A 24,124-nucleotide genomic window follows, 5' to 3' on the forward strand; every position below is an offset into this window, starting at 1 on the left:
CTGAGAGATCGTAGACAGTCTTTCAGTCATTGAATTATACCCCTTACTATATTGTATTGCTTTTTTGTTGTTCTTGTTTTTCTGGTTATGTAGTCCAAGCTGGCTTACAATTGTGAATATTCCTCCTCAGTCTGAGTGCTTAGATAACTGGGCTGTGCCATTGTGCTTGCTCTCAATGATTTTCAGGAATATGTCCTCGGCAGTGTGAACTGTGTGCACGGGCAGGAATGTGTCCTCGGCAGTGTGAACTGTGTGCACAGGCAGGAGTGTGTCCTCGGCAGTGTGAACTGTGTGCACGGGCAGGAGTGTGTCCTTGCAGCGTGAACTGTGTGCACAGGCAGGAATGTGTCCCCGGCAGTGTGAACTGTGTGCACGGGCAGGAGAGTGTCCTCGCGGAGTGAACTGTGTGCACAGGCAGGAGTGTGTCCTCGGCAGTGTGAACTGTGTGTACAGGCAGGAGAGTGTCCTCGCGGAGTGAACTGTGTGCACAGGCAGGAGTGTGTCCTCGGCAGTGTGAACTATGTGCACGGGCAGGAGTGTGTTCTCGCGGAGTGAACTGTGTGCACGGGCAGGAGTGTGTCCTCGGCAGTGTGAACTGTGTGCACAGGCAGGAGTGTGTCCTCGGCAGTGTGAACTGTGTGCACAGGCAGGAGAGGGCCACACTGCAGGAATACTGGACTGGGGATCAAAACACCTGGTCACTCCATAGCACTAGGAAACAATGATTCTCCTTACCAGCTGCTACTGTAACCAGTTAGCCCAGTTCTAGTCTTCCAGCTTCTCTCACCAAAGGGACCACTATGTGCCCTCCATTCTTCCAGGGATCTTTGCCTCTTTCCATTCCCATGCTTCTTCCCTAGTCTCCTGAGCTTAATTGGTTTCCATGACAACTCCAGATCCTCTTGCTCTTACATTATGGTCCTCTCCAACTTCTCTTTATTCTTTTCTGGTAAAGAATAAGTTCGATTAATCATGGATGTCTCCTGTATTGTCAAACAGCACCCCCAAATCCAGCAAGGTTCCCATGATCTAATCTAGGATTATCTCCATTCAGCTCTATGGAGAAGAGACATCAACGCTGGCTCACTGTAACCTGGCCAGAAAATGACAGATCCTTGTCTCTGTCTGTCTCTCTGTAACCCAGGCTGGCTTGGAATCCTTGAACCTCCTGCCTCAGCCTCCTCAGTGCTGAGATGATGGGTTTCTTCCCGTCCATCCACCCTTTTTTACTAAGGCAGGGTCTCGTGGGGCCCAGGTGCTTTCTAATTGAAGTATATGAAATTGACTTTGAACTCTTAATCCTCCTTCCTCCACCTCCCAAGTGCTGGGATGACACGCATGGCCACCATTCCTGATTTATGCAGTGCTGGGTACAGGCTTCGCATGTGTGCTGGACAGGTGCGTTACCAACAGTGCTGGCCCCAGCCCCTGATCGAGTTTGAAGCTTGTGTTACTTTGAGTCTCTCTTCAACCATTTTAGTGCTCTGATTGTGGCTGCCATGTCCTAAGCACAATAACTCAGGTCACAGGATTCGTCACACCTCAGGGACACCTAGGGTGTGTCAGAAAGGCCTCGGGGCAGCCCACTGGTTCCCACTAGAATGTCAGGAGAGAAAAGACTGTTTGACTACTTGACAGACATTTAACTTTGATGCAGCCCTTTAAGCCTCAGTTTTCCCAGTTGTCCCCAAGGTTCTGTTCTTTGCCATCTGGTGTGGCATGTAGATCAGGTGGCATTAGGTGTCTGACTGACTCATGGCAAGCTGCAGGAACACCCATGTGTTTAGGTAGCGGGGGTTGCCATGGGAACCAGCATCTTAGTTCCCTGGCAACAGAGCAGCCTGGGGGTAACTCTGTTGCCAGGGCTAAGTAGGAAGGAGCCAGGCTTTTCTTTACAGCAGATAAACAACATGGACACACTGGACACTATGAGGGAAGGATGGGGACTCATGGCCTCCTGGAGGGAAGAGGGCAAAGGTCAGATTCCCACACTAAAGTTGCCTCTTGGTCCCCACAAAGGCTGTTCCCTGTACACTCCTGACCAGCTCTTTGGTCTGAAGGAATCTCCCAAGTCTTCCAACTCTGGCCCAAAACCTGTGTCAGAATGTCTCCACTATAGTTCTGATCATGTTGACAACTAAGCAGTTGCTTGTTCACTTCTGTGATGATTGGTTTAATAAATGGTCCCCCTGCCAGATGCGACACGCTGGGCGTCTCAGTCGCAGCTGTGTCCCACACACTGAGAAAGCCGTTCTCAATACATCTTTGTCGACACTCTCTTTGCTCCACCCTCCCCCACTTCCCACTGAACCACTGTGGCCCCTTTACTTTCCCTTGAGTCTTTTCTGGCTCTTAGGACCTTCTACGTCATGTCCACCTGGAATGTGTTGGAACATCCTGGCCTTCTCGACAATGATCCCAAAATATCCAAATGTTCTGGAACATTCTAGAATGTTGTCTTTTACTTTTGCTAAAGCAGGGGGTGGCATCATGTCTTTAGGGTGAAGCACCTGCTGCCACTTCTGTGCAGTTATCATCATCTGGAGTGGCCTTTGTCACTGACCAGTATGCATGCTATGGATTTATGTTTTCCAGTAGAACGTATTTCCCAAATATTCTGGAGCTTGAGGGCAGGGTTTCAATCTGATGTGAGCGTATTTAAATTCTCAACAGTAGCTGTAGCCTCCATCTTAGAGACAGATAAAAAAGTAGACATCTCCTGAGGAATGACACCCTAGCTGACTCCTGTCATCCACACACATGCAAAAACATGAACATTTCTCGTGAACACACAATAAAGAAGTAAAACAATGCAAAGTAGGTGAGCTTGCTCGCCCTTTTCTTGCTGAGATGGCTCTGGGCATGCCAAGCCCCTCACAACCACCCCACTGAAGGAATCCAGTTCCTGTGACAAGACTCGCACCCCGCAGATGAAAATCTTTGCAGTTAACCCCCCTCCCCAAGCCACCTGAATAGACACCCAGCCTGTCCTCAGATCCCCATGGAGTCACTGCTTCACTCTAGAGGTCTGCGTGGATGAGGAGTGGCTGTGACTTTCTGTTTCTTCCCTTCTTACATCGCTGTCCCTTGAGCTCTTCCTGACACAGCTATGCTTACCTGGAGAACATCATGTCTAGTGCTGCTGTGTGACTACATGCGTACCAGTCTACCTGACGATGGTCTTTGCGATGTTTTCAGTCTGTGGCAGTTCATTTGTGTGTGTGCTTTGGTTGAGGCAAACAAACACCAGGCATTGGTGGAGCTCACCTTCAATCCTAGACTTGGGAGGCAGAGGCAGAACCCTGAGAGTTCGAGGCCAGCCTGGTCTACAGAGCAAGTTTCAGGATAGGCTTCAAAGCTAGAGAGAAACCCTGTCTCAAAAACAAAAAAACAAAAAAACACCAAAAAAAGCCCTGAGGACCTGGGAAGATTTCTTAGTGGATAAAGGAACTTACCACCAAGCCCGAATCTGACTGATCCCTTGAGCCTACTGGTAGAAAAAGAACTGACTCACACAGTTGCTGTCTGTCTGTCTGTCCTACCTACCTACCTACTTACTATATTACGGAGTGGGGGCACATGTCACAGTGTGTGTGCACGCACACGCAGGACTATTTGCAGGAGTCCTGCTGTGCGGTCCACCTGTGCCACCCACTCCTGCTGTCTTCTGGAGAGAAGCTGCATAGCCCAGGCTGGCCTGAGGTTGCACTTCTGCCTCCACCTCCAGAGTGCTGGATGGTGAGTGTGTGCCACCACAAGCAGCTTAAACATCTTGTAAAACAAAACAATCAAGAAAAAGATGAAGGAAGAAAATGAGTGGGTAGAGAATCAGTGGTTAAGCACTGGCTGGCCCTCTACCATGTGATCCTGAAGCCACCGAGGCATCCAGAGCCTGCTGACCTGAGAGTGGGGTGACGCACAGGCAGGGTCCCCAGGCGTGCTTTCTTGCGTTCTCTAGGCTGTGGTTGTGTGTCTGACATGTGGGCTGAATCTGGGGAGTGTGAAGTGTGCACACATATGGACATCATTGATTGGGGCAACATGTGCGGGTGCCTGTCAGTTTGCACAGTATCATGCCCTGGGTATTTTACACAATGTCTGAGCACCTACTATGTTCCATTGCATTTTATCATATTGTGCTTTGTTGGTTTGAGCCACACATAGCCCAGGCTAGCCTTGAATTTGCTGTGTAGGTAGGCTGATCCTGAACTCCTGATCTCACTTCCTCACTCCGAGTAGTGGGGCGGCAGGAGCGACCCCCACGTTTGCTAGTGTTTGCTTTCCTAGCTGACAGTCTGACCTGGAACTCCCTGTGTTGACAGGGCCTGTGCCTCTGCCTGCTGGGCACTGTGGTTAAAGGCCTCCCCGCCTAGCTTATGCTTGGAGTTTCATAATGGGTCGTCAGTTCAGACGACTAAAGAATAAATGGGCAAAGGGCTTAAGGGTCCTGGTAGTCTACATCCTCCCATGGGCTTGTAGTGGGTTGAAGTGCCCTGAAATCTCTTTTTAATGATTCTGTGCTCCACAGAGCCCTAAACAGGAACAAAAGGAAGAGAAGAAAGGAAGACAGAACAATGATAATAAAATAAAGACAGCCAGGTGCAGTGCATGCCTCAGCAGGACGAGACAGGAGGGTTCAGTTGCAGGCCAGCCCTGCAGACAGCTGTTCCTGAGGCATGGAAGTATAAATTCTTGTGGCAGAGGCCAGTATGAGTCTCTGTGAGCAGGGAGATGGGGCAATGGGAGCTGGGGTATGAACAGCAGAAACAGGAAAAGAAATGAGCATTGAAGAGTGACGTTGGGGCCCAAGGATGGAGGTTCTGAGTATCCATATACTGAGGCAGTTGGAGCATAGGATTGAAAGTCAGAGGGATAGGTTCAGGTTGGGAAAGGGATATGTTCAGGGCAAGGTCTTGGTGAAACTCAGGGTCTTTGGTACCCTCTCTCATGAGGGTGTGCAGTCTGAACCTTGCTGGCCCCATTCTTCATGATGGGACACACACCTAGGCCACGGTCTGCCTCTCATAACAAGCCCCCCCATCCCGCCCCTCCTTGCATTCTCCAGACCCTCCCCCTCATGATTAGCCCCGCCTCCTGCAACCCGACCAAGTTCTGATCCCTTTTATTCTTGGCCCCACCCAGGCCCGCCCTCTCCGTCGACGCCTCTTTCCTCCCAAACCAGACACACCCCTTCAGCAGTGTCAGTTCATCTTTACTCACAAGACTCCATTTTTCCTTTGTCCTGGCGCGACTTATGCCCCACCCCTCCTATGACCACGCCTCTCTCAGACCTCCTCCAGGGGCAGCTCCAATCCTCCACTCCCCTGGTCCAGCATAGATCTACCTACCCCAGGCACGCCTTTCAGGCCACCCTCATCTTCCTGGCTATGTTGGGAAGTAACATGGCCCCATTTTCTGCATAGGCCATCCAACCTTTCCTTCCCCAGACCAAGCCCCGCCCCAAAGACCCCTTCCTCCCACAGGTCCTGTCTGATATAGGCCTCTTCCAGTCAGGCCCAGCCCTCTTCAAGTCATGCCCTGTCTGGACCACCTTTCTCGCACCCTGGCCCCTCAGTGATCTCAGGCCACGCCTTCTTCAGCCCTCACCCCCTCAAACCCCTCACTCCTCGGGACCACCTTGAGGCCCTGCCCCAGGTTCTCTTTGCCCCGTCCCCGTTCTTAAGCTCCACCTCTCTCATAGGCCCCGCCCCAATCCACGCCCACCGCCTCAGGTCCCGCCCCACAGGCTTCTTAGGCCCTGCTAATTGCTCGCCTCTGACTCCTCCCCTACTCCCCTCAGGCCACGCCCCTGACCCCCAAGCTCCGCCTCAGGCACCGCCCACCCACCGAGTCCCTCCCTCGACCTTAGCAGGCCCCGCCCGCTACCCGGGCCTCGGTCTCCGGGTCGGCGCGCGGCCCTCTGGGTCGGGTGCGCGGTGGAAGATGGCGGAGTCCGGCGGCGCCAGTGGCTCCGGCCAGAGCCCTGAGCGCCCGAGCAGGTGAGTCCCGCGCCTCCATGGGCGCGCACCTCTTGGCCGGGGCGGCGCTGTCCTGGGCCCGCCAGGGCGTGAGCGTCCCGGGACCCCGGCTGCCACGGTCCTGAGCAATCGCACGCGCCTGAAAGCAAGCTGAGGCCGAGCTTCCTGGGAGCTGCGGAGCCGGAGGCTGGAGGGGGCCTGGGAAGGTAATATGGGAGGCTGTGCAAGGACCCCCGGACCTGGCAGGGGACCAAGGCGTCCCCTGAAACCACCTGGCGACCTCCACTGGCCCTGATGGACAGGGAGCCGTCTAGGGGCCTGGCAGGGAATAAGAGGCTTGGGTATATCTGGAGGGGGACATTGAGGCCAGTCACCTGGGAGCCTGGGAATGCCTGGGGAGACACTGAGGTCACTAGGGGACCTCAACAGGTCCTGATTGGCAGAGAACTGTCTAGGGACTTGGTAGGTGGACAAGGCTTGGGCATGTTGGAGGGGACATTTAAGGCTGCCTTTGGGGCCTCAGTAGGTCCTGATGGCCGGGAAGTTCCAGGGGTTGTGAGAGATGGGAGTGTATTTGGGGAGTTTGAGCACTGTGAGAGAGGCGAAAGGGTCTTGAGTGCATAGAATCTTTCTTTGAGACCTCTTCCACATTGGGTTCAAATTCCCCTCACCTCAGGCTAAAGGATTGGATTAGAGGTCTTGCCCTCAGATACAGGGGCCAAATTCAATCCTTTGGTCCAATGGGGTTACCTTTTTTCCCTGGTCAAATCCTGAGGTGGGTTCAGAATTCTCTCTCTCTCTCTCTCTCTCTCTCTCTCTCTCTCTCTCTCTCTCTCTCTCTCGTTGTTCCCTGTAGCTTTGGAGCCTGTTCTGGAACTAGCTCTTGTAGACCAGGCTGGTTTTGAACTCACAGAGATCCACCTGCCTCTGCCTTCCACGTGCTGGAATTAAAGGCATGCGCTGCCACTGCCCAGCAAGAATTTCTTTCTTTCTCTTTCTCTCTCTCTCTTTCTTTCTTTCTTTCTTTCTTTCTTTCTTTCTTTCTTTCTTTCTTTCTGTTTTCTGTTTTGTCTTTCGAGACAGGGTTTCTCTATGGCTTTTGGAGCCTGTCCTGGAACTAGCTCTTGTAGGCCAGGCTGGCCTCGAACTTACAGAGATCCGCCTGCCTCTGCCTCCCGAGTGCTGGGATTAAAGGCCTGCGCCACCACCATCTAGTTCCCACACCCATTTTTGAGACAGTGTTTCCTTGTGTAGCACCACTGGCCTTGAACTTGCAAACTTACCTGCTGTAGTACACTGCCTGCATTTATATTCATTTGTGAATTGATCTGGAATCTGAAGGAAAGAGCATCTGACTTAGGAGTTTTCTTAGGAGTACTCACTGCCCACATTTTCACACTGACCAGAGCGAGGAACTATCCTTGTGAGGTCAAGAAGGAAATTCAGGCTATCACTGGCTTGTGAGTGTAGGAGCCAGGAGCGCTGGTCCGTGTGAACATGGATGTAGGAGCCAGGAGCGCTGGTCCGTGTGAACATGGATGTAGGAGCCAGGAGCGCTGGTCCGTGTGAACATGGATGTAGGAGCCAGGAGCGCTGGTCCGTGTGAACATGGATGTAGGAGCCAGGAGCGCTGGTCCGTGTGAACATGGATGTAGGAGCCAGGAGCGCTGGTCCGTGTGAACATGGATGTAGGAGCCAGGAGCGCTGGTCCGTGTGAACATGGATGTAGGAGCCAGGAGCGCTGGTCCGTGTGAACATGGATGTAGGAGCCAGGAGCGCTGGTCCGTGTGAACATGGATGTAGGAGCCAGGAGCGCTGGTCCGTGTGAACATGGATGTAGGAGCCAGGAGCGCTGGTCCGTGTGAACATGGATGTAGGAGCCAGGAGCGCTGGTCCGTGTGAACATGGATGTAGGAGCCAGGAGCGCTGGTCCGTGTGAACATGGATGTAGGAGCCAGGAGCGCTGGTCCGTGTGAACATGGATGTAGGAGCCAGGAGCGCTGGTCCGTGTGAACATGGATGTAGGAGCCAGGAGCGCTCGTCCATGTGAACATGGATATAAAGTTGGTCCTCACGTGGGGGCTCTGGGCAGGGAAAGGCCTGGTGGTCTGTGGACATGAGTCCACATTGTGACCAGAGGGTTACTGCTACCAAGAGGAGGTGCTAATTGGCACCTGGGGGCTCTGATGTGGGCGCAGAGCACAGCCAGGGACTGCAAAGGAGCCGAGGACACATGCACCCAGAAGAGTGACAGCTGCTGGGGACTGGAGGCCTGCAGTGGGGTGCATGGGGACACTGGGGTAAGAGGGGGCAGCTAATCAGATCACAGGGGCCAACTTTTTAAAAGATTTATTTTTATAGTTCATGCATGTGTATCTCTGTGTGTGTGTCTGAGAGTACATCCAGGTGGATCCAGAAGATTGGGCCTGATGAGGAGCTGTGTCTGTGAGCTGCCTGTTGTGGGTGCTGGGAACCGAACTTGGGTCTCCTGGACCTCCACTGTAAGCTGGTTCCAGCCCCAGGTTTCACTTGTTGCTGTTTGTGTCAGGTCTTCATTGGCCTACGTTTACTGCTTAGCGCTGGCTGGCTTTGAACAGGCGCACACCTCACTTAGCCCACTTCCCTCCTTTCAGTTATTCTTCAGTAGTTATTATTTTGAGATTTATTTATTTTATGTGTGTGAGAGTTTTGCCTGTATTTATGTCTGTGCACCATGGGCATGCCTGGTGTCACTAGAGGCCAGAAGAGGGCACTGGATCTCCTGGAACTAGAGTTATGTATGGTTGTGAACCTCCATGTTGTGGCTGGGACTTGAACCTGGACCTTCTGCTTGAGCACTTGGTTTCAGTGAGCCATCTCTCCAGCCTCTTTCTCTACTCTTCTTAAATGAGCAGTTTATGTTTTTCAAAGTGAGTAGCTTATTGGCTTTATTTTATTAAAGTGTGCATCCAACCCCAAAATCCATGTTTGTTTATTATTTTTAGTAACTTTAAGTCTTTTTTTTAATTGCTTTTTGTTTATTTTGTTTGCTTGTTTTGTTTTGTTTTTTTTTTTGGTTTTGGTTTTTCGAGACAGGGTTTCTCTGTGGTTTTTGGAGCCTGTCCTGGAACTAGCTCTTGTAGACAAAGCTGGTCTCCAACTCACAGAGATCCGCCTGCCTCTGCCTCCCGAGTGCTGGGATTAAAGGCGTGCGCCACCACTGCCCGGCTTTGCTTTTTGTTTTTTTGAGACAAGGTTTCAGGCTGTTCAGGAACTCGCTTTATAGACCAGTGAGGCGTGATTTCTAGTTGGTCTTAATAATAGAAATCCAGAGGCAGATATTAAGGGTGAAAACTGAAAGATCAGAGAAGCAGAGCAGCCAGCCCCTATTTCTTGCTGCTACAAAATCCTCAGACCGAATAGGATAGTTGAGGTATCCTATCTCAAGTCCTCAGACTGAATGCCCTCTCTACGAAACCTCAGACCGTATCCTGAGCTCCTGTCTCTTCCTGCCTTATAGTCCCCCTCCCCCTAGCCGTATCACTCCTGTCTCTACCTCCTTAGTGCTGGGATTAAAGGTGTGAGCCACCACTTGGCTCTGTTTCTCTTTTAGACTAATTTAATCACTTGTAGCCCAGGGTAGCCTTGAACTCATGGAGATCCATCTGCCTTTATCTCCTGAGTATTGGGATTGAAGGTGTGGGCCACCACTGTCTGGCCTCTGTGGCTAACTAGTGTGGCTAGCTCCGTACTCTGATCTTCAGGCAAACTATTTGTTAAAGTACAAACAAAATATCAGCACAAACTGACCACGAACTCACAGAGATCAGCCTCTTCTGCCTCCTGAGTGCTGGGCCACCACTGTGGCCTGGACTGAAAAATGTTTTCATTAGGACGTGTTAATTATGAGTAATGGACATCATGATGATGTGTGGAATGGGTCACATTTGCCTGCTCTCCCATCCTGTCCCCTTCCACCCATGCATTTTATTAGGTTGTTTACAGGACCGTGGGTCCCTTCCTGGCATCTACACCACTGATGAAAATGTCACTCCTTCCTCCCTCGGCGACCTTTGCTGGGTATCAGTCCTCAGCAGAGGTGGAGCCTCATGAGCCTGGAGTCTGTGCTGACCATGACAGCTGCTATGAGTCTGAGTACCACAGCCCTGGCTCATGGATGGGTACTTTGCCTGCATGCGTGTCTATGCATTACATGTATGCAGTGCCCTTTGAGATCATAAAAGGGCGTCAGACTCTGGAACTGGAGCTGTGAGCTACCATGTGGGAACTGGGAGGCAAACCCAGGTCCTCTGGAAGATTGTTTCCATCTTGTCCATGATGTTCCTAAGCCTTGGAAAGATTATATAGATGTCCCATTTAGAGCCGAGAACTCCACGTTTCTTATTCTCAGTGCTGCCTACTGCGGAGAGAAGCTGCTCTAGGCAAAGCTTATAGCCTCCCTAGTCTGAAACACAGTGGTGGGTAGCTTGTAGTGTGCCTGGCGTGTCAAGCCCATTTAACAACATAGCCGTGCTTCCCTTCCCACATGTATGATCTCTCCAGACAAGTCTTTTTTTTTAAGTTTTATTTATTTATTACATATACAATGTTCTGCCTGAATGTATGTCTGCACGCCAGAAGAAGGCATCAGATCTTATTATAGATGGTTGTGAGCCACCATGTGGGTGCTGGGGATTGAACTCAGGACCTCTGGAAGAGCAGCTAGTGCTCTTAACCTCTGAGCCACCTCTCCAGCCCCTCCAGACAAGTCTTTTGATGGAGTTCCCAGTTCTAGATATGTCAAGGGAGAAAGCAGATGCCCATGGGGGCGCAGCTAAAACTGTTGGTGGCAGTTCTCTCTGGTTGTCAGACTTGGCATCAAGTGCCTTTACCTACGGAGTCATCTCCATGGCATTTCTTGGTTTGTTTGTGTATTTGTAGTATATGTGTGTGTGCCAGGTCAGAGGTCAGTGTCAAGTGTCCTCCTTTATCCCCTTACCTCTTTGGTGATTGTCTGTAGAGGGTTCGTTTTGTTTCGGACAGTCTGTCCCTGAGTCTGGGCTTGCCGTAATGGGATCACTGTCTTCTTCCCCAGTGCTGTAGTTACAGGCATGCAGCTCTGTGCCTGGCTGGTTTTTCTGTGTTTTTAATATGGGCACTGGCCATCTAAACTCGTGCTTGTGTGGCAGGCATTTTTCTGACTGAGCCACCTTCAACCCCTCAGCTTTTGTTTTGTTTCAGTTTTTTTTCAGGCAGTGTGGTGTAGCTCAGGCTGCCCTCACTCTGGATATGTCACTGAGGCTGACTTTGAATCCCTTATCCCCTTGCCCCCATCTCTGTGGTTTTGGGATGACAGGTATATGCCACCAAACTTACCTAGGTTTTTATCTTTTGAGGTAAAACTTGTGTAACATAAAGTCTACCCTTCTCAGTCGACAGTGGCGTTTAGCGCATCCACAGAGAGATATACATGTATGTAGACCCACCAGTCTCCTCCCCAGCCTGGGAGCCCTGCTTCCTCTCTTTGGAATTACCTGTCTAGACATTACACACTGATGGATTGTGTGAGGTGACAAAATTCCTACGCTCTCCTGCCCTCTGTCCTCCCCTCCCCTCCCTTCCCCTCTCTCCTCTCCCTCTTTCCTTTCTTTCCTCCATCCCTTCCTCCTCTATCTCCCTTAGCAGGGACTTGCTGTGTACCCCAGAACTGTCATCTGTTTGCTTCTATTTCTAGTCTTGGGGTTTTTGTTTGTTTGTTTCATGATCAAATAATATTTCAGTATGTGGCTGGTCACCGTTTCACGACCAAACGATATTCCAGTATGTGGCTGGTCACCGTTTCATGATCAAATGATACTCCAGTATGTGGCTGGTCACCGTTTAATGATCAAATGATACTCCAGTATGTGGCTGGTCACCGTTTCATGATCAAATGATACTCCAGTATGTGGCTGGTCACCGTTTAATGATCAAATGATACTCCAGTATGTGGCTGGTCACCGTTTCATGATCAAATGATACTCCAGTATGTGGCTGGTCACCGTTTAATGATCAAATGATACTCCAGTATGTGGCTGGTCACCGTTTTATTTGTATTGTCATCGCCTGGTGGACTTTGCTCATTTTTGTGTTGGTTGTCATTGTTTCTAACTGTCTCAGCTGAAAGTGGTACTGTCATGACACATGTAATTTTAACATTTAGGAAGGTTGGTTACTTCAAGTTTGAGGCCAGTCTGTGCTACATAGTGAATTTCAGGCTTGCCTGAACTCAGAGAGAGACACAAAAGGGAAGGGCAGGGAAATGTACCCGAGGGACTGCTCAGTGGTAGAGGGCATGCTTAGGATGCAGCAAGCCCAGGTTTCATACTGAGTAGCAAAACCAGAAGTGAACTAAACTAAGCTAACACCCGGAGTCTAGTAATTCATAAGTAAAGATGTTTGTCTGGCTCCATTCTTTTTTTTTTTTTTTTTTTTTTTTGGTTTTTCGAGACAGGGTTTCTCTGTGGCTTTGGAGCCTGTCCTGGAACTAGCTCTGTAGACCAGGCTGGTCTCGAACTCACAGAGATCCGCCTGCCTCTGCCTCCCGAGTGCTGGGATTAAAGGCATGCGCCACCACCGTCCGGCTGTCTGGCTCCATTCTGCAAGAGCTGGAGACAGCGTCTGCTCTGCTCTGTAGGGCTGTCTTGCAGTGTCTACCCACAGCATCATTAGGGCAGGGCAGGGCAGGGCAGGGCAGGAGAGCTGTGGGGACACTGTGCCAGACTCTGCCCGATACGCATTCCTTTTTAGGAGCTGGCCTGCCGTGGAAGCACCATTGAGAACACTTTGGTCTCAGTGGGAATAGTCCACATCCTGCTCCCGGCTGTGGCTTCAGGCTGTTCAGTCTTTTGCTGGATTGGAGCCTTTCATTGTAGACCAGTAGGGTGGTGCCATGCCGATGGGACTGTGTGCACAGTAGTGGGATTCTGTGCAGAGTGATGGAACAGTGTTCATGTGGCACCTAGTGACTGGTGTGATTGGTGATTGTCCTCTCTCAGAGGGCCTTGTGGGTGGTCAGTGTCTGCTATGGGCAACTGTTTTCAGCCTGGCCACGTCCCTCCATGGAATCAGGTTTTTCTGGGGAGACAGTTTGAAGTCCCCAGGAACAGGGACACTGGCCTTGACTATGTCACCATCTCTGGAACAGCTCTGCACCCTGTCAAGCCATGACCTCACCTGCCTAAGAAGGCTGATGTCAGCTGGCTGTTGGGGATGACATCTGTGTTCTCTACCATGTCATGTTGATGCAGCTCAGGGCCTTGTACCCATACCTACCCCTTCCATTATGTAACTTGTCTGTTGTGACTTCTCTCTTGACTGCGGGAGGACAGCCTTGCTTCCCTTTCCTTGTCTCTCGGGAGCAACAAACCGTTCTGTTGCCTAGCAGAGTCTGTCATAATGTCTGAGTTGAAGCCCAGTGGACAGCACGGCCACCAAGCTGGTGGCGAGCAGAGAGGAGGCCAAAGCCTGGCCCAGGAAACAAAGAGTACTTGTTTTGAGAGACCTCCTTCCAGGTTGAGTCTCAGCCAGCCCCTCCTCGAGGGAACTGAGGTCTGAGCCATCAGGGCTGTAAAGACACGGATGTCACATGGCCATGAGAACTCTGCCACTTGGCCTCTGGCCTCATTTGGAGGGCAGGAACATGGGAAGTGGTAGCCAGAATGCTTGTCATGCTCAGTGAACCAGGCTTCCCTAAATGTTCATGTCCCCACCAAGGCCGAGCCATCTAAGGAGGCTGGTTCTTCCCAATGCTAGGGAGACTCTGAGTCACTGTGGCCCCCACAGAGGGATAGCAGGCAAGGCATTGCCACTTTAGAAGCCAATACCCTTGGCCCTTTGGGGCCATGCAGACATGGGAGGGACTAGGGTTGTCCACTCATAGGACATGCTGCCCATCCTGTCATCCTGCCTGCTGCTTCTCCACAGGCTCCTTGAGTGCCTGGGCATCATTCACCATGTTGTAGTCAGGTGGACCAGGATTGAGGACCACCTGGGAGAACAGCCATCGTGTCCGGTGGGCTGGACTGGCTGGCCTTTGTGGCCATCACAGGGAAGGAGCTGTGCTGTAGACAGCCACACAGGACACATGCAGCTTGGACTCTGGCGGGCTGGGAGCACCAGGAATAACCTCCTTACCATTGGCATGGTTACTGGAAAGATTGGCTTGAGGTTTTTTATTTTGCTTTTTTTTTTTTTTTTTAAAAGAGGGTCTTACTGTGTAGCCCTGATTGTCCTGGAACTCTCCATGTAGACCAAACTGACCTCAAACTCAGAGATCCACCTGCTTCTCAAGTGCTGGGAGTAAAGGTGTGTACTACTATGCCTGGCCTGAGAAAGATTTTGTTAGTGGGGCCAGTGCCCTGTTGGCATGAAGCCCTGACAGTTTGCTGGCCCCTTCTTTACCTGGGTCATTTTTTTTTTCACCAGAGCATAGGGATAGGGGAGCCCCGGGACTGTGGAGCCCTGAGGTAGGGATGGGTGACATTGGGAAACTCCTCTCAGCACAGATGGCTTCTCAGTTTAACTGACGCCTAACCCGCTAAGGGTATCCCTGGGTATCTCTGACCTCCTGTGTAGACCTCCTGTAGACCAGGTGTAAGCAGCGGAGAAAGAGACAGTCAGAGCAGTGCCCACTCAGATCCTGCTGTTTTTGAAGGCCTCTGGGCCTGGGACAGAGTGGGCTTGGGAGCCACTAATGTGTGGCACTGGGCACTAATGCACTGAGCAGGGTGTGGGCCATAGGCTCTCAGGTTTCCACAAAGCCGGGGGCTGGGAGTTGGAAGATGAAGATGTGCCTTCAGGGTGTGTGGGAGACTGAAACTCTGACCTGGAGCAGCTGTGCCATCTCCAAGGGTCTCATAGACAGAGGTGGCATGGGGCCTGGGCTCATAATCTCGGCTTTTCCAGAAAAGCCCCTGGGCTCTCTCTACTCAGTGAACTTGGGGAGGGGGAGACTTCTTCCAGCCTTAAGACTGCCATTCCATGCAAAAGAAGTTAGCAGCTACCCTAGGGAGAGCCCCAGCCATTGAGTCTTCACTGCCCACCACCCTGCCCAAGCCTTTGGCCTGGTTATAAATTCTCGTCTCTAACTTGGGCCAGAAGAACCTTTCTAGGATCACACGCTTGCCTGGTGCTGCTGAGCCTCCCAGCTTCTCACAGCAGAGCCTCTTCCTGCCCTTAGCTGCTGATGGCCTCTGTATCCCTAAACTGCCCAATCATGTTTTATGTCTCCTAGGGCATGTGCACCTGCAGCCAGGACCTTGACAGTGTGTCAGTGGGCCGAGAGGCATCATCCTTTATTTGGAAATAGGGTCTAGGGAATCAACAGGGAGAGCAGCCCTGCACAGCCTTCTCTTAGCTGGAAGTGAAGGCAGCCGAGCAGTCCAGCTGCCTGCAGTGGAGGTGGGGGCCTTGAAGTCCCCAGGCGGAGGACCCCCCTGCTCTGGTAGCTGCTGTGCAGCTGTGCAGACTGGCTCTCTTAACACTTGTTAACCCTGGACTGGCCCTTTCTGCACCGCCCTTCCCGGCACTGCTTCCCGTGTCCTGTGCATCCCCATTCATGCTCAGCTGCTTAGGGCTGGGCGCCCACTGTGTCCAGGAGCAGCCGGAGCTTTAACTTCTCCTGCAGGGTAAGTACTTTTGGAATTGAGCTCTCTTAGCCTGCAGGGTGCGACCTTCCAGCTTTTAAAGGGCCTAGTGGAGGTGGGGGGGTTCACTCAAGGATGAGGCTGAAGATGTTTTCTGACACCACAGCCATGAAATTCCACAGGGGTCAAAGCCAGGAACCGGGCGGGGTGTCTGGCCTGGATATCCGGAGCCTGCTCTCCAAGGGACGGGAGAATTTGAGCCTAGCTTGAAAGCAGAGAGCAAGAGCGGAGATGTGGAATCTCCTGGAATCTTCCATTACCCCGATGGTCAGAACTGGGCTGGGTGGGGTAGCTGTCAGGTGACAGGCATCCAAAGAGCCACTAAGGCCCTCAAGCAGCCTCTCCACCCGCCTCAGCAGCCGCTGTGTGCTGCATTGTGGGAAAACTGCTGGTCACGCTCTGCCTCCTGTCTATATCCCTCTTCACATGCCAGTGTCCCCATGTGTGTGGTAGATGATGTCCCTGGTCCACAGGAATCACTGCATAGATTCTACCTACCCCTTGTTCATTGCCTTCAACAATCCGGGAGGACGTGGGTCAGTGTTGCCAGCCTGTCGGGATTTATGCAGCTTCTTGGTAACCTGAGTGGAGCAAGCTTTCCTGGCAAAGCTGCTGCCCACTTGCCATCAGCTTGGCCTCCTAGCATAGACAAGAGGACACTGGTGCTGGCTGATTGCAGCCTACTTCAAGGTTCAGTAAGACAGAGGAATCTAGTAGACAGCGATGGAACAAGGCACCCGACAGGACCTGTCCCAAGGCAACCCTCTTGGTCAGCAGGACGGCTCAGCACTCGGTGGGTCTTGCTGTTGTGCTCTGCCCAGGATTCTCACATGCATGCCGTGGCACATGTGTGTGTACAAACACACACCCTTGAGGAATCTCAGAGAAACTGTTCCCTCTACGACCCCTCCAACCTGGCAACTCTGCAGGGGAAAGAGAACTTCCTTCTGGAGGTACCTAAGAAGTCCCAGGTAATGCCAGGCAGTGGTGGCATGCACCTTTAATCCTAGCACTCAGGAAGCAGAGGCAGGCTGATCTCTGGGTTCAAGGCCAGCCTGGTCTGCAGAACAGAGTTCCAGGACATCCAGGGCTACAGTGACACCTTGTCTTGGGGCAAAAAAGAAAGGAAGGAGGAATCCAGCCATCCTAGAAAGGTTCTGATTGGCTCATGTGGACCACTCCCTCATCTCATCAATCACAGTGGTCAGGGTTCCAGGACACTTTTGTTGGCCAGGCAAGGAGTAAGTCTGCCTGATCCTCTTGGGCAGAGGATAGTGGGCAGGGGTCCCCACCACAGGAAAGTGTGTAGGAGAGGAGGTTGAGTGGGAAAGAGCTGATTTAGACATCTATCTGCAAAATGGAGAGATTGGCTGCTGGATTGTAGTCAGGTCCTGGGCTGAGCTGCCATGCTGGTTCTGGTCTGAGTGGCCTGGTGCCTCATTTCTGCTGCCAAGGGCAACCAGCTTGTTGCTGTCTTCCACCCCAGATGGGGTAGTGGGAGAGGGTTCCAGGGACTGGCCCTTGGCAAGGCGCTTCTCTGAACTATGAGGGGCGTGAAGACTGACTACATATGAGATGGAGTAGCAGGGCTCACTGTAAGCAGCTGCGGGTAGGGGAGCTGACCACCTGCTGATGTGTGAGGGTGTTAAGGCCATGCTTAGAAACGGGTACACAGAGGAGTGCTTACTACCTAGGCACTCATTCACCGACCTTCCAACCCACCCACCCACCCATCTGCCTTGCCACCCACTGTCCAAGGGGCTAACATTGCCCAGCTCCTTCACTGTGGGGTGGACGGACGTCAGCCAGGCTAGGAGCAGACAGATGAAGTTCTGCAGGGAGCAGGTGATTGGCAGGCTCTCCCTCGTCTGCAGAGGCCTCCATTCCTCATGAGGTGATGGAGTGCCTAGTGGAGGTCCATTGCATTTCTCCCTCTGGGGTGAAGTTGGGTGCTCTGCCCCCTCTGGCTCTGGAGCTTTGCCCCAGCTCAACCTGGCTGTGGGGAGTGGGCCAGCTCTGGAACCTGGAACCTCCCAGCTGCATCTCAGTGACTTTCTGCACCTGCCTGTCAGGCTGTGGGAGCTAGGACCTGAACTGGCGAGGGGTCCTTGTGTTGGCTGTGTGAGTCTCTCTGTGCCTCAGAGTGTTCCCAGACCGCGAGTGAGCCAGTCAGGACTACACGTCCCACTCCGCCTCCCGAGTGTGTGTCCGTGTGGAGGGCATTCTTATGGTGACACCAAGTATTGTGATCCAGCTGTGGTCCAGACAACAAGCTGTGGACAGAGGACTTGGCACTGCTCAGGAAGATGGAAGGCCAGTACCGCATATCCTCCTCGGGCCGCTTTCTAGAGCACAACCCCTCCTTGCTGAGTTTGGCAAATGTGGAGCATGTCCTCCCTCTGGCACTCCATTCCTGGAGTCCCTGCCCCACTTGTTTCCCAGGAGGCAGGGGCTCTGGCTCGCCCTGCCATGTGGCTGAACTGGCGCTGGGCAGGGCTACTGGGAACAGCATCCTTCACTCCCAGAAGTCCTTGGGATCTGGTGCTGGTTCTTCAAGGAAGTGCCTCCCAGTCCAGGACACACTCCTGCCTCGCCTGAGCCCTTGTAGTCCTCAGGCGCAGCCCAGACACAATCTTCAGCGGGAAAGATGCTTGGTGGGCCTGACGTCCCTATATTCAGCTGGCCTTTTAAGGGACTTCTGCTCGCCCCTCCCAAGTTCTGGCTTTCTTTTCTCATATGCCATCCTGGAGCAAGCCTACCTCCTCCGCCCCACTAGAGGTGAGCCCAAAAGAAAAGTGCTGCCACTGCAGGAGGAGGGAGCAGGCTGTGGGCCGGGAGCCATGGTGTCCCAGGGGAGGACTTGCTGGCATGAGTGAGAGTGGGGGCCACTGACTTGCGTGTCCGGTGCCAGAGCATAGTGAGTCGATCCTGTAGCTGGAACATTGGGTAGCTATGGCAGCAGGATGGGGTGGGTGTGCTGGACCCCACAGAGCTCTACACCCTCTGTCTTGGTAGTCGGGGCCAGAGCCACTGGAATGTTGGTGACAGAATGCTGTGTGAACAGGAAGATGAGGTACTGAAAACTAGGAGACGTCCACCTCAGTTTCCATTCATTCATTTGTTTATTTGAGCCAGGGTTTCTCTGTAGCCTTGGCTGTCCTGGAATGCCTCTGTAGACCAGGCTGGTCTTTTTTTTTTTTTTTTTTTTTTTTTTTTTTGAGACAGGGTTTCTCTGTGACTTTGGAGTGTGTCCTGGAACTAGCTCTGTAGACCAGGCTGGCCTCATAGAGATCCGCCTGCCTCTGCCTCCCGAGTGCTGGGATTAAAGGCGTGCACCACCATCGCCCGGCCCCAGGCTGGTCTTGAACTCACAGAGATCTGCCTTCTTGTGTCTCCTGAGTGCTGGGATTAAAGGCAAGCGCCACCACTGCCCAGCAGTTTCCCTTTTTTTAAAGGAAGGACATTTGCTAGCTCATGGGATCGCAGGGCCCTGGGGAAGCCTAGCACCAGCTCTGTGCCAAGGTCTGAGGATGGCTGGACAGGGCGAGAGGCTCCACATAGCCTGAACCCAGGCTCCCCTCATTCAAGATTCTTATGTCCCCAGTGCTGACACGCCACTGTGTTCATCCCTGCCCATCCAGGTTCTCTGGGGATGGTCTTGAAGATGCTCCAGGGCCCTGTTGCGGGTTTGTGGTGGCCAGCCTGATATTACACTGTTCCCTGAAGCTCTGTCCCCCACTCATGTTTGGAAGACCAAGGGCGGGGCAGCAGTGTGCGGCCGGCGCATGAGCCAGCCAGCCGTGTCTGCTCCAGTGAGCCACATGGACAATAAAAGTGAAATTGGCTTTGAAAGTAGAAGTGGCCGGGCTGGGGGAGCAGGGACCGGCGTCAGAACAGGGTGTGTGAGGCGGCGGGCTGCACTCTGCGGGGGTGGGAACGGATTTTACTAAACCCCAAAGAAATGTTTCCATGAAATTCCTTCTTGTTCTTGACTGTTTCTGGATGTTCTGAGAATGATTCTGGGGTTTGGAAAGCTGATCTCAGGGACAAGGCCATGTCCCCTGCCAGCTTCCAGCTCTCAATGCTCTTGGAGGTTCCAGTCACTAGGGTGGCTTGCCACAGTTGGTGTGGCAGGGCTTGTGGTCACTTCCTCTAGCTGCCTGCTCTGACTCACTATCCCTAGAACAGGATTGGAGGTGAGAACCCTTGCCGAGTAGGGTTCCCACACCTGGGTCCCCAAACAGGTAGTTTCCTCAGGGCCATGCACCTATTCAGGGCTGTGCACACTCTGGATGGCCTGGGTGTGAGCCTGTGTGCAGCACAGGCTTGCACTCTGCCTGGGTGCCTTCGGCAGTCAGTAGTGGAGGGAACATGGAGGCAGGGGGATGGCAGGACGGCTGCGGCTGAGCCAGGCCTGAGATGGAATGTGAGGCTACTCTGAGGTGCAGCCAGGGTGGGTGGTGAGTGGCCTCTAGAGACTGTCCGGTTCAGGGTTGCTGACGCACTGGCTCTGATGACTCATGGGCCGACTACCATGACTCGAGTGGCTGTCTGGAGATTCAGAGTGGCTCAGGGGGCCCCACCATGCGGCTGCCCACTGTCTAGAATTGTTCTGAGTAATGGGTCGTCCCTCCTCCCAGAGCTGGCCCTGGTGCTGGCAGAGGTGACATTAGTCATCCCTGCTCTGGCTGAGCTATACTTTTGTGCACGATGAGGGCTGGGAGCACCACAGGGCAGCTCAGCCAGGAGGGACATAGTAGTCACGGCAGGGACTTGCTAATGCCTGGGGACCAGCTGCAGAGACCAGAAGACCAGAGGTGCCACTAGCCATGTCTGCTGCCTCTGCTTTTGAGGTTCATGCCCATCCATTTCCTCGGGGGACCTAGACTCTGATCACCTCTCTGGGTTCCCATTTAAAACAAGTTAATTACATTAATTTTCTCCTCCTCCGGCCTCTGTGTGTGCGTGCGCACCTTACATTGTGTGCTTGCAGAAGTCAGAGAACAGTCTGTCCTGTGAGGGGCCGAGGGAGCCGAGGGACTGTCAGCTTGGCAGGGTTGGTGGCGAGCAGTGTCACCTGCAGAGAATATGGGCTGGCTCACACCAGCTATGCCCTGAGCACCTTCCCGCCCTATGCCTATATCCTCAAGGCAGGCAACCAACCACCTTTGAAGAAGAATGGGTCCATGCTACACACACAGGCTCTAGGCTTCCCATTTTTAAAAAACCTTTTATTTAATCTTTTGTTTTTTGTTTTTCGAGACAGGGTTTTTCTGTGTAACAGCTCTAGCTGTTTTGGAACTCACTGTGTAGATTGGGCTACTCACAGAGATCTACCTGCCTCTGCCTTCCAAGTGCTGGGATTAAAAGCGTGCACTACAACCACCTGGCTCTTTAAAAAAATTATCTTTGATAATTTCATACATGTTGTGATCTTGTGCATCCCCCAATTTTCCCATCCCCTCCCGCCTTATGTGTATGCACATTTGCGTCTAGTTACTGGAGCCCGCTGGTGAGCTGTTGGCCCCAGTGGTTCCTGAGTGCAGTCACCACGCTATGTGCGGGGACAGCCCTTCAGTCCTCCTCCCATCCTCTGCTCTCACGTTTTCTCTGCCCCACCCCCTTCCACAATGTTCCCTAAGTCTAGAGAGTGTGGGGTGTAGATGTCCTGTCTATGGCTGAGCACCCAGTTTCCACAATGTTCCCTAAGTCTAGAGAGTGTGGGGTGTAGATGTCCTGTCTATGGCTGAGCACCCAGTTTCTGGTTCTCTGTACTTTTACCGAGCCTCTGCATTAACTGCTGCCCAGCTTTGTGGCCATGGCCGAGCAGTGCTAATCTCAGAGCAGAGACAGAAGCCATTCTGAAGGCGGTGACAGCATGTCTGTTTACCAGGACAACTGTGTTGCCAGTCAGGGCTGTGCTCAGTCCTGTGACTGTCATGCTCCTAGTGCACGGTCCAGCCCTGGGTGAGAAGGATGTCGACACTTTGGGCACCGTGGAGCTAGGCTCCTGCCTTGTTAGTCCTCACAGAGTGCACGGTGACAGCTGCACACACCGCATGCAGATCTCACTAGGTGTGGTGTCGTGTGGAGATGACGAAAAGTAGGTTAGGGGTTCCACATAGATGCATCATGACGTAGGAACGTAAGTATGTGAGTTTTGTTGTCCGTGGGGTTGCAGGTTCCATTTGTTTCATTTGTCACAGGTTCCAAGTGACATCCCTTTGTAGGTGGGAAAACTTAGTGTGGCCCTGTTTAGGCCTGAGCTCCTGCTGGCACCCAGTACCCTCTCAGGGCACTACTTCCTTTCCTGTTAGCCCTCGGCTCCCAACCTCTGCTTCATCCTTTATTTGCTCATTCATTTATTTTTTATTTTTTAAAAATTTATTTATTTATTATTTATTCAGTGTTCGGTCTGCAGGCCAGAAAAAGGAACCAGATCAGATTACAGATGACTGTGAGCCACCATGTGGCTGCTGGGAATTGAACTCAGGACCTCTGGAAGAGCAGTCAGTGCTCTTAACCTCAGAGTCATCTCTCCATTCATTTATTTATTGATGGATATATATGTGTTTAGCATGCCTGAAAGTCTGTGTACATGTGTTCAGTGCCTGTGAAGTCCAGAGGAGGGTGTCAGATCCCCAGGAACTGGAGTTACAGATGGTTGTGAACCTCTGTGTGGTGCTGGGAGCTGAACCTGTGTCTTCTGCAAGAGCAGCAGCCATTGCTGTTAGCCACTGAGCAATCCCTCCAGCCCCTGCATTTTAAACTTTTATTTATGTATATAATATGTGTGTGTGAGTGCATGTATATAGGTACCCGTGGAGGCAAAAAGAAAGCACAGGATCCCCTTGGACTGGAGCTACAGGTGCTTAGTTATGAGCCAGTTAGGATGAGTGCTGAGACTTGACCTTGGGTTTGCCAGACTTGCAAGTACTCAAGCGTTTAGCTATCTCTCCAGCCACAAGCACCTTTCATCAGAATGCAGGCTTTGTATTAATTTCATGACACTTTTTACATATGGAGAATCACAGTAGCCCAGTGTCCAAAGGACACACGCTCCAATCAGTGCAGCACACCTGGTGCACAGTCTTCTGTCCCCTCTCCTTGAACTAAGAAAGTCCTTACATTACTGTAGAAGTCTTTGCCATTGGCTTTTTGTCTGTCCCCCCCAGGGGCTGTGGGCTGTGGGTTGTGGAGCTGCATGGTGACTCCAGAGGACCTTGCTCCCTTGAGAGCTCAGGAAAACTGAGCCAGTATGTCACAGAGGGCTCGTGCCACATACTTTATATGCTCACTGATCTTCTAAGAAATTATTAATAGCCGGGCGGTGGTGGCACACTTTAATCCTGCACTCAGGAGGCAGAGGCAGAGGCAGGCAGATCTCTGAGAATCAGAGGCCAACCTGGTCTACAGAGCAAGTTCCAGGACAGCCAGGGCTACCCAGAGAACCCCCGTCTCTAGCCCCCACTCCAAAAAACCTATTATTGCACTTATTCATGTTTGGGGACTGGGCATGTACCGTAGTGACTGTGGAGGTCAGAGACACCCTGTGGGCGCCAGCTCTCCTGCCACCCTGTGAGCTCAGGGACAGAACTCGGGTCCTCAGGCCACAGCACCTTTACCTGCTGCGCCACCTGTCCTTTGATTCTAGCGCCCTGCCAGCGGGACAATAGCTACACTGTGGCCCCCAGGGGACATCTGCCCCTCCCAGACCATTTATCTGGGGTGTGCACGTGTCTGTTTCCCCTTGCTCTTCCTAAAGCCTGTGAACTCACAAGTCAGGTCACGTGTGTGCACGGTGCAGGGTGAGAAGAGGACTGGTAGCCTCTGGGTGTGGCCTGCTCCAGCCCACTCGCACAGGTGCCCCGGGAGCTAAGACGCTGCTACTGGTGACCCTCAAGGCTACATCTCATAGCTGATGGGCTTCAGCCTGCAGCTGTGGGTAACTCTGGGGACCATAGTGGAAGATGGCATATGTACCAGCCCTCAACATACAGAGCCAGGGTCCCTGCAGCTGGGACACTCTGGTGTCTTATTGTTTTTTTACGTTTATTTGGGGGAAATGAGTACCTGTGTGTGGAGGTAAGAGGGCAACCTCGTGAATCTGACCTCAATATCTTGTGGCTTCCAGGGGTCGAGCTTGACACCGTCACCCACTGAGCCATCATAGCCTTTTATTCCGTTTTATGAGACAGGGTCTTACTCAGCTCAGGATGGTCTTGAACTTGTAGCAATCCTCCTGCCTCAGAACCCCATGGGCATGGAAGACAGGAGTGTATTTTAACTACCCACCCCCCAGGAGGGAGGCTGCACAGGGACTCCTCCCCACAGTGAATCTGAGCCTGGCTATCAGTCTGTGGCTTCTGCCCTGACCCAGGCCTACACTGCACTGCATCCGATAGGCTCAGGCAAGCCACGGGCTCTCAGGGGCTCTGCAGACACAGACCCCAGCCCCAGCAGCCTCCTCACAGCTCTGAG

At 52.5% G+C, this 24,124-nt stretch overlaps 1 protein-coding gene across 3 annotated transcripts in view; it reads left to right on the forward strand.

Annotated features, from left to right (window-relative positions):
- The first annotated feature begins 5,867 nt into the window (after positions 1–5,867).
- Positions 5,868–24,124, forward strand: part of Klhl26 (kelch like family member 26) — a 31,974-nt gene continuing 13,717 nt past the window's right edge. Inside the window, exon 1 of one of the 3 annotated variants that reach the window (XM_075987224.1) lies at positions 5,868–5,999. In XM_075987224.1, the coding sequence (XP_075843339.1) occupies positions 5,944–5,999 (56 nt within the window). In that variant the 5' untranslated portion in view covers positions 5,868–5,943. Of the gene's footprint in view, positions 6,000–6,101; positions 6,185–15,553; positions 15,626–24,124 lie in introns of those variants that run through there. The other 2 variants (XM_075987226.1, XM_075987227.1) reach the window with 2 other exon arrangements.

The sequence above is a fragment of the Microtus pennsylvanicus genome, chromosome 9 (genome assembly GCF_037038515.1).
Source record: "Microtus pennsylvanicus isolate mMicPen1 chromosome 9, mMicPen1.hap1, whole genome shotgun sequence".
Taxonomy (NCBI): Eukaryota; Metazoa; Chordata; class Mammalia; order Rodentia; family Cricetidae; genus Microtus; species Microtus pennsylvanicus.